The sequence below is a fragment of the Delphinus delphis genome, chromosome 1 (assembly GCF_949987515.2).
Source record: "Delphinus delphis chromosome 1, mDelDel1.2, whole genome shotgun sequence".
Taxonomy (NCBI): Eukaryota; Metazoa; Chordata; class Mammalia; order Artiodactyla; family Delphinidae; genus Delphinus; species Delphinus delphis.
The window spans coordinates 35,624,836-35,643,695 of NC_082683.1; the positions used below are offsets into that span (position 1 = coordinate 35,624,836).

At 53.3% G+C, this 18,860-nt stretch overlaps 1 protein-coding gene across 5 annotated transcripts in view; it reads left to right on the forward strand.

Annotated features, from left to right (window-relative positions):
• The window catches only part of ST3GAL3 (ST3 beta-galactoside alpha-2,3-sialyltransferase 3), a 241,706-nt gene that overhangs the window by 218,150 nt on the left and 4,696 nt on the right, over positions 1-18,860 (forward strand). For 3 of the 5 annotated variants that reach the window (XM_060021063.1, XM_060021080.1, XM_060021070.1), the window contains 4 exons: positions 30-125; positions 400-586; positions 16,826-16,972; positions 17,151-17,297. In XM_060021063.1, the coding sequence (XP_059877046.1) occupies positions 30-125; positions 400-586; positions 16,826-16,972; positions 17,151-17,297 (577 nt within the window). The remainder of the gene's footprint in view (positions 1-29; positions 126-399; positions 587-16,825; positions 16,973-17,150; positions 17,298-18,860) is intronic. The other 2 variants (XM_060021089.1, XM_060021099.1) reach the window with 1 other exon arrangement.

An 18,860-nucleotide genomic window follows, 5' to 3' on the forward strand; every position in this document is an offset into this window, starting at 1 on the left:
TCCAGAGGTCTCTGCGTCTGTCCCCTCAGCCTCAGCTGCCGCCGCTGCATCATCGTGGGCAATGGAGGTGTCCTTGCCAACAAGTCTCTGGGGTCACGAATTGATGACTACGACATTGTGGTCAGGTGAGCTCCTCAAAGCAGTGCCTCAGGCACCTTCATGTCCTGGTCCCTGAGCCCACTGAGAACTGTCTGTCCATCTGGCCCATTGGGCTGGAGGTCAGTAGAAGCCTCAAGAAGAACCCTGGGTTGGAGGGCTTTGGAACGGAAAGCCCAAGGCCTGGGCTCCCTGTCCTCTGCATCTGGGGTATTCTGGGGTCATGGTGCCTCCCCACACGCAGGCCTACAGACCACATGCAGTGAGCCCAAGGCAGTCTCTGACTGGGCCCACTCTCTGCAGACTGAACTCAGCACCAGTGAAAGGCTTTGAGAAGGACGTGGGCAGCAAAACGACGCTGCGTATCACCTACCCTGAGGGTGCCATGCAGCGGCCCGAGCAATACGAACGGGATTCCCTCTTTGTCCTCGCTGGCTTCAAGTGGCAGGACTTTAAGTGGTTGAAGTACATCGTCTACAAGGAGAGAGTGGTGAGCTCCCTGTGCCGCAGCTCCTTCCCCTCCTGCCCTGGCCCTGCCCAGCTTCCCAGTCAGCCCCCTTTCCCTGAACCAGGCAAAGAACAAGTAGGAGTCTTTCAAAAGAGGCATCAAGGACCCAGATGCAACCAGGGGGCAGAGAGGCCAGGAGGTGCCAAGGCCACTGGCCGGACTCCTGGAGCTGCTGTGCCTGCTATCTGCTACCTGCCTCCAGAGACCCAGGCTGCAGGTCCCTCCTCAGCCTTCTCTAGCCAGACCCCAGGTACCACCTCAGCGACCCTGTGGGCCCGTCCCTGGCCTCAGCCCCCCAGTATGGAAAGCTGTCACCCGGCTAGACCCAGCTTTACTGCTGATCTTCACAACCCCCGCCCTCACTTTCTACTTGCCCCCCAGGTCCCTCTTACCCTCTGTGAGGTCTCTCTAACTGTGGTCGTGTGGGTCCCCCCTCATTCCCAGCCAGGGGAAGAAGGCCTTATTTGGACCCTGGGGCCATTCCACAGGGATAGCAGACCCCTCAACTTGAGGGTGCCAGTTCCCTAACCTGTAAGTCCTGACCTCTCTCCACTCTGTGCTATTACCACTGACTTGTGGTTGTGTCCCCAACCTGCCATTGAGCCTGGTTCCGCTGTGGGAATGGCCAGGTTCTGTACTTATTGGTCTAGGCAGACAAGGGTCTGGGCCCGTTTCTTAAGAGAGTTTATACGGCCAAGTAGGGTCAGACTGCTCCTTACTGGACCACCCAGTGCGGCCCCTCCCGAGTCCTCTGTCTCTCAGCCCTGGGCCAACTTGTCCAGGCTCCTTCCCCCTCTCCCCTCAACCAGCTGTCACCAGCCACCCCAGGGGAGGGGCGCTGCTGAGTTCAGGCCATTCATCTTCCAACACCCAAGCCTCTTACAGAGGAGAATGATGACAGACAGCGCTCGGCCTACAGTGAGCAGCTAGTTGCTCTTCCTGGAGGTTTAGAGGAGAGCTGGGGGGCTGGAACAGCTCCTCCTGCCTATGGACGTCTCAGTGCAATTTGGTTTAACTCCACAGCCTTTTCCCAAGCAAGGCCAAGTGCAGGCAGTGTCAAGTAGTTAGCAAGCGAGAGCGAAGACAGAAGTCAGGTCCAGAAATTCAGGTAGGTGGGACAGTGGGGAGAGGGGAGCCCATCTCAGAGCCAGGCTGAATGTGGCAGCCAGCGTCCCCAGAGGGGAGGAAAGGGTTTGACCTTAGCCAGCCCCAGCGGCGAGCAAACCAGCTGCCCATGCACAGTAGGCGGCGTGTGGGGGCTGAGGGGGCACCCCTCCATTTTCAGAACCCTAGGACCTGAGCATCTAGTGTCCTCAGAGCCCTTCTCTTTGTCTTGAAGGCAAGAGAATTGGGATCACAGGTAGGCACCTTTAAGGGAGAAATGGGAGGAAATTGGGTCTGCCCCGGGGAACCCCAGAGAGCCTGTGGGCTGCTTCCTCACCCTGCCTTCTGCCCATCGTCCCACTCACTCCTGGCATATCCTTTCCTCTGCTCATCGACACCTGTCAAAGGAGCTCCTGGAGGGCAGGGCCCTGATCCCCTTTGCTTTTCTCACCCCTCAATGCCCAGCCACCACAAATGATCTGAAATTGGCTCAAACACCAGATCCTGCTTCTTGCTGGGCACACTGGGATAGGACAGGCGACCCATATCAGGAGGCCGGGCCAAAGGGTGGGTCAGGGCCAGCCAGGTGGGTGTTGTCACATGGTCCTTCCAAGAACACCAAGGACAGTTAATTCAAGACTCTTACAAGTCATCCAAGGGAGTCTGGAAAGAAAGAAGAAAAGGAAGGAAGCCAACTAGAGTTGGAAGACTCAGGCCACTCAGGGAGCAGACAGCAGGGCCTCACTTCTCCCCGAAAGACTCAGGACCTTACTGCCTGGCCTGGCCTTGGTGGCAGGCCTGTTCAAGGAACTAACTGGAGCAGTTGGGATGAAGAGGTGTGGGCCGTGCTCAGGCACATGCTCATTGTGCCGATGTCTGTGTCCTGTTGCGGCCATGCCCAGGGATCTAGGACCAGCCCCGTGGTCCTTGGTGAGGACTCCTTCCCGGGGTTGGGAGATGTGAGTGGAAAGGGGAGAGAGGAGCTGGGAAGGAGTCCTCTGAAGTTCATAAGGCTTCCTTGACTCCAAAGTCAAAGATAATTGGGGCCTTTAGAGTGAGCTGCCAGAGGAAAACCAGTGATGCCTACGGCCTCGCCCGAGTGGGCCCAGCCAGGCCCTTTTGGTTACCCTGGAAGCCTCTGTAGTGCCCTCCTCCACCCCAAGCCCAGGGCTAATGCCTTCGCAGGACCTCTCTCATGCCCTGCTTCACTTCTCTGGCGTTGGAGACCCAGGTAAATGTGGGAGAGGCTGCTTCTCCAGGCCCCCTCCTGTCTGGTGCCCAGCTGCAGGCTTGCCCTGCTCCTGCAGTTATGTTTCTAACCATGCAGCCCCTGGCCTACTGGAGAGCCCTCTGCACCTGTCTGGAGCCTCACCTGCAGAATTCTGGCAGGAGGCAGCTCTGTGTTTGGGAGCCAAGGCCTAGCTGGGCAGGGCTGGGACAGGTATTAGGCCTCAGTCAGGGCCGCTGCCTGCCGCTCGCTATGTGAGCAGTCGCTCACTGCCTGTGTAACTTCCTGATTCCCAGGAGTCCTGACAGGGTATGAGAAAGGGAAAGATATAGGAAAGGAAGACCAAACAGCCCAAAAACAGCCTGTGCTAGAGCTGACCATGCTTTCTTCATCCACATGGGAGCTGTCCTCTTCACCATTTGTGGCTGTTTGATTTCCTGATTCGCTGGGCAGTAGCACAGCTAACTCTAAACAAGTTACCTTTAAAGGCCCTTTATCTCTCAGATCCCAGGAGGCCAAGTCAACAAGCAGGTGGAGGAGTTCCCAGCAGGCCTCGGGGCAGCTCAGAGGAGCACCAGCGGACTGTTGAGCGGGGAAGCTGAGGTCAGGGGGAGGGGGGAGCTGGGGACACGGAGATGCAGGTATATGTGGGCCATGGAGGGAGGGGTGGCCTCCAGCTCTTGTGAAGTTCTTCTCAGAGGCACATCTGGCTCCACCCCTCCACGCGCTTACTCATTTGCCAGGCATCGTCAGGTGTTCTCTGTGCTGTCACTGTGCTGCTCCCTGGAAACAGAAAGTCACCCAGTCTCATGGGAGAGACAGTCCCCGAACTAGTTATAATGCAGTGTAGTAGGGGCTGTGCCCTCAGCATCCTCCTCCTGGCGTTTGATGAAGGCTGGAGACGCCCTGTCTGTGGTCCTGAGGACGGAGCCCTGGGACCTGGAGAGGACGGGACATGTGAGAGACAGAGCTTCTCGTGCTGTGTCCGCTGCCTCTACCAGACACCCCACCGGGCCCCAGATGCTGCTGACCCAGCACTTCAGAGCCCCGGGGAGCTGCCTTCCCAATCGTCTTGTCCTCACTTGGGAAACCCCGGAAAGCTGGCCTCACTGCTGAGTGGCCTCTGGGCCTGAGGCCTGGGCTGGGTTGGTGGGTGTGGTTCCAACCCAGCAGGCGGGGAGGAGAGGACAAGGGCTAGGGGTTGGCCCCTGGACAGCCTTGACCCAGGCCTGACCTTGCAGCTTTTGTTCACTCCTTGGGGAAGGCAGAGGGATCTAAGAGGCCGGCCAGGGCCCCACTTCACACCCAGGGGGACCGGGCCCTTGAATCTGAGAGACAACGGTGGTTGAAGAGGAGAAGGCAGCTTAGGCCTTGGAGTCATACAGACTCCGGTTTAAATTTAGACCCTGTCACTTGTTAGCTGGGTTCTTAGACAAATCACCTAGGCCCCTTAGACTTCATAAAACAGGAGTAGTACTACCTAGCTTTCAGGGTTGGTTTAAAAGTTAAACAAGATGAAGTACAGAAGCACCTAGCATAGTGTTTGACACTTAGTAAGTTCTGTCTGTGGCAATTATGAATACTATTTATTATTTTATTATTATTATTGGTGGTGGTGCTATTAGAAAAGCCCAGTTGCACTAGGGAGTGAAGTCTTTGTCTAGACCGTAGGGCCTGACCTAGGAAGTAACCTAAAAGCGGGGGTCAGAGGCCAGGCCTAGAGGAAGGAGAGACATGGACCACCTGGTGAAAGGCCGCAGGGGTGGGCTAGCAATCTAGCACAAGGCAAATGGCCACCAGGTCCCCGCATGTGAGGCCTTATTGGACCAGGCCTGAGACAGGGCCTGAACATCCATCTGCACCTAAACCTGTGCTCTGTCCAGGCCTGAGAGGGAGGCAGAGCCTTAGGATGGGCTCTGCCTAGCAGGAGCTCGGTGTGGACGCAACCTTGCCTCTGGGGAGACTCCGTGCAGGGCACCTGGAAAGCACGGTGAGGCTGGCAGACACCGTTGCCTCCTACTGCTTGACGAGGCCTCTGCTGAGCCAGCTCGGTGCTGCGCACCCCACAGTCTCCTTTCCAGACTCTGAGACAAGCTCTCCTGGATACCATTTCCTTTGCAGCCATGGCCAGTGGACACAGCTCTTTTTCACAGATCCATTATCCCCTGTGAGGGCCAGGAAGACTCCCTGCACATTCCCCCTCCTGCATCCTGCCCATCGCTCCTCCCCCACGAGGAAAGATGCTCAGGGACGGGGGCTCACGGCATCATCCCCTGTGCTCCTCTTCATCACTGTCATCCAGAGCCTCTTGCTTACTTACCTCACGATCCCTGTTATTCTTCCTCCTCTTCCTCCTTCCACCATCCTCATCATAGATGTCATTTAAGATCTTCAGTTTGCCAGCTTTCTTTGAATTCCTTTATTCAGTTTTCACCATGACCCTGTTAGATAGATACTATTATGATCCCCATCTCGGGGTTTAGGAAACTGAGGCACAGAGAGGATGAGTTACTTGCTAAGATCACACAACTAGTTAAGTGGTAGAGGTGAACTCAGACCCAGCTCTGGATGCCATCTCCTCCCACCTTCTCAGGAACTGTCTTTTTTCACTGATCTCTTTTCTTACCTCTTTACTGGATCTTCCTCTCACATCTACAAATTTGTTCAGCTATTTTTTTTTTTTCATTTCTCTCACCTCAAAAATGAAAGCCCCAGGGACTTTCCTGGCAGTCCAGTGGTTAAGACTCCACGCTTCCACTGCAGGGGGCACGGGTTCAATCCCTGGTCGGGAAACTAAGATCCCGCATGCCACGACGCAGCCCAAAAAAAAAAAGAAAGAAAGAAAGCCCCCTCTTCAGCTGGTAGTCACCCTTTCTCCTTCCCTTCTTTTTCAAGTTTCTGGGAAGAGTCATCAGCTGTCCACGATACGTATCTCCATGTTTTCCCCCTTCTGTTTCTCAGCGCTCTCCACTCTGTCTTCCAAACCTATCCCTCTATGGCAGTGACCTTCTGATTCTAAATCCAGTGGACTCAACCTTGCCTCACTTTAAAGGAACGACTTGTCAGCAAATATTCAGTGAGCATTTACAGTGTACCGTACGCAATGGTAAGTTCTAGGGAGAGTCCTTGATTCTTACAAACTCATGGCTCAAATCCTGGGAAGCAGGCTCAATTCTTCCATCTCCTCTGCCTTCTCTATTCAGTCATTCAGCCTCCAGATCTGTGGTTCTCCCTTTTAAAAATGTCTTCCTTGGATTATTTCAGCAGCTTCCTATCTCCCTGCATCCAATCAGGCCTCCCTCCAATTCTCCACACCTGTATCCAAAAGACATCCTAAAGTGATGATTGGTTCATCTGGTTGGTTCATTCTCCTGCTTAATGGGTCCCCGTTGTCCAAATGCAGCAGTTCTCAGAGTGCTTTCTCCTTTCCAGTAGCATCAGTATCACCTGGAAACTTGTCAGCAATGCATTTTGGGACTCCACCTTAGGCTGTGAATGAGGAACTCTGGGGTGGGCCCAGCAGTCTGTTTAATGGCCCTCCAGGTGGTTTGGATACAGGCTCAAGTGTGAGAACCACTGGCCTGCAGGGTAAAATTCCAATTCCATACATAGCATAGCACTCCATGCTCTGGGCCCTCCAACCCCTTCCTTGTCCTGACCGCTCCTTCTTGCACCCAAAATTACTCTCCACTCTGCCCATACCAAAGTCTATGCCCATTTCACACCTCCATGTTTTACCTGCTTCCCTTCCCAAGGCTGTATCAGATGCTCCTCTTCTGAGCTCCCAAGACACTCATCACTCTGTTATGCATAAGGGTTCTCTTATGCATCAACTCTTATAAGCCCCTGGAGGGCAGGGACTGTCCTGTTTATCTCTGTAAGCCCATCACCGCCTGCTGTGTTGTGTTTGAGACAGAGTTGGCATGCGTAAACGAAAAAATAACTGTGGACACTGAGACCCAGAGGAAGGCAGGAACTTGTGGCAGAGTCAGGATTCCAACCCAGATCTTCTGACTCTCAGTGGGGGCTCTTTCCTCACAAGTAGGCCGCCTCCCTCCTCTGTTGCCCCAGAGATCATTCTTTTAGATTCGGACCCTTGCGTCCTTTTGCTCCCCTCTTGCCTCTCCTGGGCACCTCTCTCCTCTTAGCCATGTTTGATCTTCTTTCTGAGGTTCCGAGATCATTCTCCTTGATAAAAAAAAGTGAAAACTGAACAGTCCCTGGCCTCTGCCTCGTTCAGTTGTCTGTTGATATCACACAGCCGGCCCCAAATCGACTCCTCTTCTTGTTCATTGCTTTTTCCAAATATAGCTTTCAAAAAGGTTTTTGACCCTCTCCTCATAGCATGCATCAAAATAAATTCCAAATGGACTGAAAAGTAAAATATAAAAATACAGCCAAAGGAAAGTAGTACTTTTGAAGAAAGTAGAATAGAAATCACAGCCCTAGAGGGAAGAGAACTTTCAAGGGACAGAAGTGCTAGGAAAAATCAGATTTGATAATATATGAACACTTTAAACAACAACCAAAAAAGACTGGATACCACAAAACTTTGAAAAGTATGTTTAGGAAATATGACAAATGGTTATCATCATGAAAGTTGACAGGAAAGCCATTAGGACCCCAGCAGTTAATGAGCAGGAGACTGAACCGATCACACAGAAGGCAATATAACTAGTAAACAACAGAAACATGTTCAACCTTCCTGGCAGTCAGAAAATTCACGTGAAGGCGACAGGATGCCAGTTATCACCTATCATGTCTTCAGAGAATGTGTTTAAATTATAATACGTGATTCTGGCCAGAGTGCAGTGAGAGGTGCTCTCAAAGGCTACGAGTCAGAGTGTAATTGGGGACAAGCTTTTTGGAAAGGAAATGACACTTGGCACCAGGAGCCATCACCCAAGGGAAGGAAAAATCTGCCTACAAAGATTTTTATTATAGTGTTATTTATAATGGCCAAACTCAAATATAACCTAAGGGGTTTATTATGAAAAGTATGGTTCAACCAGCATACGGAGTCTAAAGGAGCAGCCCAGTGACCCTGCAGAGGCTGCGGGCACCTGGACCAGCCAGCACAGCCGCTCCCACTCTTGCTCCTTTGGCGTGGGTGGGGCCGCTGAAACAGCACTGGATTCAGTACCAGCAACGGATGCCTCTGCCTCAGTCCCCGTCTCTGAGTTTCATTTTCTTCTTCTGTACAATGGGGATGGTGAAAACTTCTTGGGGTGGCTCCCAGATACACTGCTGCAAGGAGCCGCTGGGACAGTGCACTGACAGCCCCTGGCACACTGTGCTCGCTGCAGTGGCGAGCACCTGTTGAGAAGGTCAGTGCTTGCCTTGCTGAGCCCCTCTTCAGGGCTCAGAGGGAAATGCCCACCCCACTCACATCCTCCCCTGCTAGACCATCCCCAGGTACTGGAGACCTCAGAATTTCTTGCCCCAGCAGTGCCAAGTCCACTTCTATCCTCTTGAGGGTAGAATACACCTCCCTGTGTAGACTCCAAAGTCCAAGGAGGGATGTTTGCAGAGCCTGTAAGCCGAACTTGGATGTCTAAGCTGGGCAGTCCGCACACGTGTGCACAGTACTTCCCACAGCATGAGATGGGACCAGGGTGGGAAGGGAAGGGGAGGGCAGGCTGGGGCTAGCTCTCCCTACACCATGGGCCAGCACGGGTCTCCGGGAGTCAGAATTCTCAATTCAAACCTGGCCTTCCAGATGGTTTTTCAGGGGAGGATAGAATATATTTAACAGCTTGATACCATCACTGTCACTGTCACATATTTGGAATCTAAAACTTAGACATGTGGTATGTGGACCTCCATTTGTAATTTTGTCCCTAGCCCCACAAATCTTAGGGGTTTGAGCCTTGACGGACATGGTGGCAATGGCTGGAGGTGAGGCTGGGTAGACAGGGGACAGACGGTGAAGGGTCTTGTCAGCCAAAGTCACATCAAGGAGCTTGGACTTTATCCTGTGGACTAACAATAGCAGAAGCTAACGAGCTGCCTTTGTGCCACACGTGATGTTGTGTGACTTGTAACTGTCACGGCACAGAAACACTATGAAGAAGGAGCTAGTCTGATTTCCCATATTCTTAGATGATGATAATGAGACTTTGAAAGGGTGAAGAACTTTCTGAGGGATACAGAGATAGTAGTTAGGGTTCAAAATCCGACCCACAGAATTACTGGGGCAGCCCAATCCACAAGCGGGGGTGGGCTGAGGAAGGCGGGGGAGGCAGTTGTGGGATGGGTCTGCACAGGAGCCACAGGCCTGGTGTTGCTAGGTTCTTGGAGACCTGGGAGAGGGAACCATCAAGGGAGAGTGAGCATTCAAGTCGGAGTCAGTGTGGAGGAATGGTGGTCGCTGGATCCCTTGGGGGAAATGGATTAGATAGGAAGACAAACCTTTCAGGGCCTTGGTTTCTGTAAGAGGGGATTAGACCAGATGTTCTTTTTTGTTTTGTTTTTTGGGGTGTTTTTTTGTTTGTTTTTTTATTGGAGTATAGTTGATTTACAGTGTTGTGTTAGTTTCTGCTGTACAGCAAAGTGAATCAGTTATACATATACATATATCCACTCTTTTTTGGATTCTTTTCCCATATAGGTGATTACAGAGTATTGAGTAGAGTTCCCTGTGCTATACAGTAGGTCCTTATTAGTTATCTATTTTATATACAGTAGTATGTATATGTCAATCCCAGTCTCTCAATTTATCCCTCCCCCCGAAAGCAATTTTTTTAATTAATTTATTTTATTTTATTTATTTTTGGCTGCATTGGGTCTTCGTTGCTGTGCATGGGCTTTCTCGAGTTGCAGCGAGCTGGGGGCTACTCTTCATTGCGGTGCGCGGGCCTCTCATTGCGGTGGCTTCTCTTGTTACAGAGCATGGGCTCTAGGCATGCCGTCTTCAGTAGTTGTGGCTCATGGGCTCTAGAGTGCAGGCTCAGTAGTTGTGGTGCACGGGCTTAGTTGCTCCATGGCATGTGGGAGTCTTCCGGGACCAGGGCTCGAACCCTTGTCCCCTGCATTGGTAGGTGGATTCTTAACCACCGCGCCACCAGGGAAGCCCCGAAAGCAAATTTTTTTTTTTTTTTTTTTCGGTACGTGGGCCTCTCACTGTTGTGGCCTCTCCCATTGTGGAGCACAGGCTCCGGACGTGCAGGCTCAGCGGCCATGGCTCACAGGCCCAGCCACTCCACGGCATGTGGGATCTTCCCGGACCGGGGCACGAACCCGTGTCCCCTGCATCAGCAGGTGGACTCTCAACCACTGCGCCACCAGGGAAGCCCCCGAAAGCAAATTTTTTTAAGTTAATTTTTACTGGAGTATAGTTGCTTTATAATGTTGTGTTAGTTTCTACTGTACAGCAAAGTGAATCAGCTATATCCCCTCTTTTTTGGATTTCCTTCCCATTTAGGTCATTGCAGAGCACTGAGTAGAGTTCCCTGTGCTGTACAGTAGTTTCTCATTAGTTGTCTATTTTATACATAGTATCAATAGTGTATATATGTCAATGCCAACCTCCCAATTCATCCCCCCCACCCCCCGCCCAGACCAGATGTTCTTAAAGGTCTCTTTTTGTATGATGGTAATCAATGTTTTGAGGGTTATTTGTTGTCTGAAATATTATAGAATATATTTGTACAGAAAGTAAATAGCTTATATATAACAGAGACTCATGTATTTGTTGATTGGTTAATCCAGGTTAATCATTAGTTCTGAAATATTTTGTACATCTGTAAATAGCTCTCTTTTCAAGCTCTACTTCATTTTACTTATAGTTTCCTTAGTATGTCACCTTGCTCTTCCTCCCATTTTAAGTTTTATGCATGTGAACATTTGGGGGTATGTCTTCTATGTATATATTTTACATAAGTATAGCAGATGTTTTAAACCTCTTTTTGGCTCTTTCTTATATCATAATAATTATACCGTGTATTGAGATATTTGTACACAGCCCTGTCTTTCCTCCTGGGTTATAAACTCCTTTTGAGTAAGGAAAAAAAAAAAGACCGGCACTCAATGCTCCTGACAAGCTGTCTCAGTGGGTGGTAGAAAGCCTCTGAAGATGTTAGCCCTGAGAGTGTCAAGATCAGATTTGTGCGGAATTGAAGGAAGGCACGATGGAGGCAAGGAGGTCTGGTGGCTCCTGGAGTGACCCCAGTGAGCTGGTGACCTGTCCTCAGGCAGTAGCAGCGAGGAGGGGTGGTGGTGTAGGCAGGAGTGACCACACCTGCCCTTACTCCTGGCTGCAGAAAGCCAGCCACGGTCAGGCTCTCCACTCCCAGACCTCTCATCTCGGCAGGCAGACTGCTTCTCCCCCCACAGAGAAGGAGGAAGAGGCTGCAGGAGAAGCAGCCTGCAAGGGCGCAGGCAAGCACTGTGGGAGCCCGGCTGGGCAGGTACTTCTTCCCAGATGCTTTCCCCCGTTGCTCCTGGCTGTTCTGACAAGAGCAGAACGAGTTGCATCAGCAGGAGGCCAGCGGCTCCACGCAGATGAGCTGGGTCCAGGCTGGACTGAGGCAGGGACATTCCGGGAGGAGGGATTCAACCAAGCATGCGGCCCACAGGTGGCCTTGAGGAGAGCTTTGGCCACTCGAGGCCGGCGTCATTGGCTGGCTTTACAGGCCTCTGTGCTGTGTCCTGTGGGTCAGGGACACGAGATGTGCGAGGCCTTGGGCCGCTTGGATAGGCCTTCTGGAACAGGGCTGTGTTCTGGTGGCAGGCTTGGCAGTGTCACCCAGCAGTAGGACGGCCTCCAACATCCACTGCCCTCCTGCAGGGCACCCAGGGACAAAGCTGGCCCCCGTCTGAGCGTGTGTATAGTCTGTGAACTGGCCTGTGTGTGGCCTCTAACATGGCTGGCCACACCCTCTGCTTCACTCTCGGCTTCTGTGACGCTCAGAATCATAACAGACAAGATTTATTGAGCCCCTGCCATGTGCCAGACATGGGGCCGGATGCTGTAAAACGCACAGCTCTTCATTTAATCGTCACGGCTGTCTGGGCAGTGGGCCTGACGCCCCCGTTATGTGCGAGGAACTTGAGGCCTGAAGAAGTCCTGTGACACGCCCTGGTTGCACAGATGCGGAATCTGGATGTGGACGTGGGTTTCCCAGACTCCGAGGCCCACAGTCTCCCGTGGCATCACACCCTCCCTGCGTCTCCTCATCGCTCTTACTGTTGGTTCTCAGTCTTCTCCGCAGGCTCCGCTGCTCTCACCGACCCCTTCAGTGTTGGTGTCTATAAGGTTCTCCTCTCTTCCTGCCCCACACAGAGATTCTCAATCTCAAGTCGCCAAATGCCCTCGCTTCCAGGGACCCTGCTCCCTTTGGCAGTGGTGTGCGGCGTGTTGTGTGTGTGTACCTGTGTATGATTTTTCTGAGACAGGGAGCCATGGCTTTTATTTGAGAGACAGGCTGCAGTTGTGTTTACTTAGTATTTGTCTGACACAGTGATGCCCCAGCCAGATCCTGGTCTTCCTGTTCCTCCTTTCCCTGGGATTCCTGAGGAGGCCCTGCACCAGGACGGTGACAGGTGGGAAAAATAAAATAGCGGTGCCGGGTCCCAGTGCCCTAATGCAGGCTCTCTGAGCCTTGAGTCCCAAGCATAAGACTCGTTCCCACCCCGTCCCAATCTTGCTCTCTGCCCGAAGGTGGTAGGAGCTTCAGCGCTCTTAGAACAGGTGAGCAGAGCAGGGACCGGAATGCCGGGCCTGCTCCAGGGAGGCAAGCTCTGCCTTGGCGTACCCGCTGCTGCCTGGGCACAAGGAGCCAGAAGGAGCTGTATGTGTACCTGTGACTTTGCATTTCCTACTAGTAAACGTGACACACGTCTCCTCAAATCCAAGAAGTCACATGAGTTGTTTCCCCTCCTGGGAAAGAGTAAAGATGGGAAGAGAGGCAGAAGCCTCCGCTCCACCCTGGAGCGTTTGTCAGCTTCTCAAAGGGGCTTGAGATCGTAAGCTAATTTCCTACCGTTTCACATGGTGGTTACATATGGGACCCTTAAGCACACGGGATAAGCCAAGAGGTGTTGTCTCAGAGAGGGAATCTTGTGTCACAGAAAGACCCAGGCTCTGAAGTTGAATCCAGCTCAGATTCTCCCCAGCTGTGTGTGCCTCGGGGCAAGGCCCCTCGCCTCTCTGAGCCTCAGTCCCCTCTGTGAAACAGGATGCAGGGCACCAACCAGAGTGACCCCTAACTCACCTCAGCGCTTCTGGCGGGGAGAAGGGAGGCCCCAACCATCCTTGACTAGCCCCCCAGACCTCCCGAGGTGGGAACAGCAGTGCTGATAATAAATGGTGTGGCAGAAAGAACACCCATCCTGGCATCACGACGTTGGGTTTGCATCTTGGTACAGACTCTTACGTGACCTTGAACCCGTTGCTTCATCTTGGGTCCCGTACCTGTGAAGTGGGTGAAAGTTGAAGAGACATAAATAATATCTATGAAAACCAGCCTGTAGCCTGCACACCCCCAGCTGTGCCATTGCTGCCTCTCCGTCCCTTCCCGAGCAGCCCCTGCCCTTCCTCCTCTTCGGGGGTATGTGGGCAGGCGTGGGCAGGGACCCGGCGTTGTAGGGTGCGGGGAGGATGTTGGGGCCTGCTGGGCTCTGGAGAAGGGACGGGGGCTGTGCTTTGCTCAGCACAGGCTGGTACCTGCCATTCCTTTGAGTACACACCTGATCCTCCCAGCAGGGGCTTCTCCCCAGTTCTGCATAAGATCTTGGCCATTTCTCCACCGTTCCCTTTCCTGCTGGGTCTCACTGTCCCGACCTTTACCCCCTTACACGCACACACTTCTGGACACAGAGGGAGGCACAGGAGGAAGCTGGTCTGGGGTCTGCTGTCTCGTCTCACTGGGGCTGAGACCCAGCGAAGTTGGCCCTAAAGGCCCATCCTTTGAGCTGACGCTTGGAGGACGGATAGAATTTGCCCGAGAGAGAGGTGTTGCCAGAGACGGGGAGATGTGAGGAGGGGGTGGCTGGAGCAGACAGTCCATTGAAGGCCTCAGAAGACAAGCCTGAAGAGATGCTGAGGGCAGTGGAGGAGCCGGGATGGAGTTCATGTCCCCTTACACACCCGCACCCGGTGCTGCGCTGCTGGGCCACAGAAGTGAATCAGATGTGAGCCCCTGCCCTGGGGCTAATGGCGGTGGTGATAGGAGCTGACCAGTGACTGTGAGCTGGGCACTCAGCCTGAATTATCTCATTGAGTTCTCACAACACAAGATAAATACCCTTAGTATCCCTGGTTTATCCATAGGGAAATGATAGTTTTCTTGCCCAAGGCCTCCACACAGTTGAGTGACCAGAGCTGAGTTTGGATCTGGGCCCAAGGATCTTCTGTCTTAGTCAGCTCATGTTGCTATAACAAAATACCACAGACTGGGTGGCTTATGAACAACAGACATTTGTTTTTCACAGTTCTGGAGGCTGGAAGGCCAGGATCATGGCACTGGCAGACTTGGTGTTTGGTGAGGGCTTCCTGGTTCATAAATCATTATGTCCTCACTTGGTGGAAGGAGCGAGGGATCTCTTGGGCCTCTTTCGTAAGGGCGCTGATCCCATTCTCGAGGGCTTCACCCTCAGGACCTAATCACTTCTCAAAGGCCCACCTCCTAATACCGTCACCTTGGGCATTAGGTGTTCAACATAAATGAATTGGGGGGCGGGGATGGGCCACAAACTTTCAAAGCATAGCAGATCTTTTTTTATATACATTTATTTTATTTATTTATTTTTGGCTGCGTTGGGTCTTCATTGTCGTGCACGGGCTTTCTCTGGTTGCGGTGAGCAGGGGCTACTCTGTGTTGCAGTGCGTGGGCTTCTCACAGCGGTGGCTTCTCCTGTCACAGAGCATGGGCTCTAGACATGCAGGCTTCAGTAGTTGCGGCACGCAGCCTCAGTACTTGTGGCTCATGGACTCCAGAGCGCAGGCTCAGTAGCTGTGGTGCACGGGCTTAGTTGCTCTGCAGCATGTGGGATCTTCCCGGACCAGGGCTCAAACCCGTGTCCCCTGCATTGGCAGGAGGATTCTCAACCACTGTGCCACCAGGGAAGCCCCTATAGCAGATCTTAACTCCATATTTTATCACCTCCCAAAGGTTAGAGGTCATTTCTACCTTGGGATGAAGGTATTCAGGAAAGACATGAGAAAGGAGAAGATGCTGAGTCTTAAGAAACAAGTAGGGTGGATCAGGTGGGTGGAGGCGGGGAGACCATTAGAGACAGAAGGAGCAGCATCAGCAAAAGAATGGAGGCACGAATCAGCAGATGCGGACTTAAGATGGGCTGAAATGAAAACTGGAGCAGCAGGCAGCATTACTGGCTAAAAATCTCTGATCTCCTGTGGGCAGTGGTGATGTGATCTGGTTTGTATACAGAAAGATCATTCTGGCAGAGAGCAGAAAGTGGTTTGGGAGGCAGAAGTGGCCCATTCTGGGCACTCATTTTGGGTGAATTGAACTCAACAATTATTTTGTACTTTTCCAGTCACTCTACTGGGCTCTGGGGGCGGTTAGTGGCCAACAAGACAGACACTGGACATGGCCTCATTATAACAGTCCATTTGAAAGATGATGAGACCTGGACTTTAGGTGGTAGCGGTGGGCTTGGGAAGAAAGGATGGATCCGTGGGATTCTATAGAAAATAGAATCGAAATGACCCAGATGACCAGTAGGACAGTACGAGCTGGAGAGACGAAGAGGGATGCAAAGTCGATTCCCAGGCTTCTGGTTTGCAAGATGGAGTGGACAGCAGAGGTTAGGGAACACAGAAGGAGGAGCAGATCTGGGGGAACCAGAAACAACTGAGATGTCCAGCAACAGAGGGGTTGCTTACATAGGCTATGGGACATCCCTGGGACATCTCTCCAGCCTACAGGGTTGGTTTGTGACTTTCTCCAGCAGTACTCAGGAGCCCAGCTGTAAGGGTGGGAAAGGTGGATGTATGGGTTGATCTAAGTTCATGGTTCCCCTGGGCTAGGACAATAGAATGACAAGGGGCAGGGAGTTGAGAGTGCTCACGAGAGAGTGGCTGAAGCGATATACTCAAGGGACTAGACCAGGGAGGGCTCGTGTACTGAACAGAAAGGCAGGGCTGGGAACTAGAGGAAGGGAGAGAGGTAGAAGGAGAGGAATTTGTGGCCCTGGAGTGGACCCTGGGGTGTCAGGTTTGTTTCAGAGCTGATGCCTTTCCCATCCGGTACTGAGATCCCTCAGGGAAGAATCATCCCATTCTGCAATTAAAGAACTGAAGCCTAGAGAGCTTGTCACCTGCCCAAGGTCACCCAGCTCCATCGGTGGCAGAACTGGGGTTGGAGTGCTGCTTTCTGCTCTGCCATACGAGCTCACATTCTGTCTTTATTTTTCAGGTTCACTTTAGAACAGTTGACTGAGAGCGAGGAAATTCAGCAGAAGGGCAAAGAGGCGAGCCCAGCAGAGCAGATAGGAGAGAGAGGGCAGGCTCCTCCTGGGCCCCTCAGTAGCGGCGAAGGGGAGGGGTACTGCTGGGCCGTTGGGTCCTCCTCGTGGCCCAAGACCCACCCCCCCGCCCAAGGTCAGAGCAGCACAGCCCAGTGCCCCACGCCCTGTGCCCCGCCCTGCAGCTCACTTGGTATCCTCCATCCACACTGGCCCCACTGTGTGCTCGCTGTGCCCTACCGTGTACCTTGTCTCCGCCACACATCCTGTGTCCCCAGCACCCACCAGGTCGTCCGTCCTCCAGCCGTGTTTGTTCCCCATGCCCCAGGCTCCCTGTATATACCTTATGCCCCCCACCTTGTTTCTCATTAGCCTGTACACACTTTGGGTCCCCACCACTCACCCAGTCCCATCACAAGCTGTGTGCCCGCTCATGCCCACTTGTGCTGTGTCTACAGAGCGCGTCAGATGGCTTCTGGAAATCTGTGGCCACTCGGGTGCCCAAGGAACCCCCTGAGATTCGCATCCTCAACCCATATTTCATCCAGGAAGCCGCCTTCACCCTCATCGGACTGCCTTTCAACAACGGCCTCATGGGCCGCGGGGTGAGATGTCTGGATCCTGGGAGAGGGAGAAGGGGACCTGGGCCAGAGGTGCCCTGGGAAGGAAGGACAGGGCGGCAGGGTGGGGACAGAGGATTCAGTTCTCAGGAGCAGAGCTCAGCTCTGGAGAGCTTCGCTGAGGGTCTCCGCCTCACTCGGAACCCCCTTGCCCTCCATCCAGAACATCCCGACCCTCGGCAGTGTGGCAGTGACCATGGCACTACACGGCTGCGATGAGGTGGCAGTTGCAGGCTTCGGCTACGACATGAGCACACCCAATGCGCCCCTGCACTACTATGAGACCGTGCGCATGGCAGCCATCAAAGAGGTGCAGGGCTGGGCGGGGGGCAGCCCCTGGGCAGGACGAGGGAGGGCTAAGTGCCAGCAGGAAGGACAGCCTCTGACCGCGCGTGTACAAACAAACGAACGGCCGAGGGACGAGCCAGCTTCGGGTCTGGCTGCTCAGAGCTCCCTGGAAGGCATCCATCCCGGCCCGCAAGCCTCTGCCCACCAAGCGCCCTTCTCCCTGAACTTCCCCTCCCTGGCCCTCTCCTTGTCCTGGTCCAGCCCCTGCCTCCTCCCTGCTGCTCCCCAGCCACCACATGCCCATCTTGGAGCAAGCTCACAGCCCTCCTCTCTGCTTCGATTCTCCTCTTCCCTCAGAGGACCTCCTCACCCCCTCAAACAACCCACAGACGTTACCTCTCCGTGCCAGGATGCCCCCATACCTCCTCCACCCTTCCCCATGGCCAAGCACTAAAGCTTTCTAGCACCCAGAGCTGCTTCCCGGGTGATTCATATGTTCAGGTACCTTAAGTTCTCCCAGTCAGCTAGCCTCTCCCGGCACCTGTCCCTTCACAGCAAGAGCCCATGTGGAAAATCCAAGCGCCTCTTATAGCACCCTTCGCTTATACCGCTCATCTCCCGCTGCTCCCAGCCTGGACCCTGGGCATCTGGAGCTTGTGCTTTGAGCAGCTTCTCTACTCCTGCATCTGGGTGGCGAGGGTTCTTAGTGTCAATCTCCCGGAGTCCGAGCAGACTCATGGTTCAGCCAGCGCTCGTCCCTGCTCATCAGTCTCTCACATGCCCATCTCCAACCCCACTGCACTGTTCAGGCCTTATGCTCCCCAAAGCTCCCTCCCTCCCTCCCCTCCTCCACCCCCTCCACCGTGAGAAAACTGGAGAAAACTGCAGCCCCAGGGGTGCTCTGCCCCTTCGCCCTCCTCACTCCCACTCACCCTTCACCCCTCTCAGCCGGGCTTCCCCCTTCACCTGACATGCCTCCCACCAAGTTCACCAGTGACTCAAGGCTGCTGAGTCCAAGGGACACGCATCAGTCAGTCCCGTCGTTTCTGATCGCTCTGAAACACTTTCTGTGTTGACCGGCCCTTCCTGAGACGCTCTCCTGCTTGGACCCTTGAGTCGGTCATTTCAGTGCTGCTCCTGTTTCCCTCGCCAGGCTCTCTCATTCTCTTCCTCTGTGTCCTGGATTTCAGTGCGTCCCTTAAGAGTCAGCATTAGCTAGGGCTCCATCCTAGAAGTCTTCTCTTCTCACTCCACATGTTTCCCAGGAGATTCACATCCCCATCCTTGGCTTCCGTTCCCATCCATATTGTCTTAGGCTTTTTGGGTTCATTCAGTCGGGCTCGAGTAATTTCAAGTTATTTCAAGGAAATGAGAGAGACTTGGGAATCTCTTGAGAAGCCAGAAATAGCCTTACAGCTGGGCCTCCTGTTGCCTGGAATGGGGTTCAGGAGTGGAAATCTCATCTTGGGTCCGGGAGAGCCCCTGACCTGTCTCAGCCCCTCAGCAGTGGCTCCAGCCCTGCCTCATTTTCACCAGGACCCTGGTGGTCTCTCTGTCTCTGCCTCTCTTCACATATCTTCCTGCT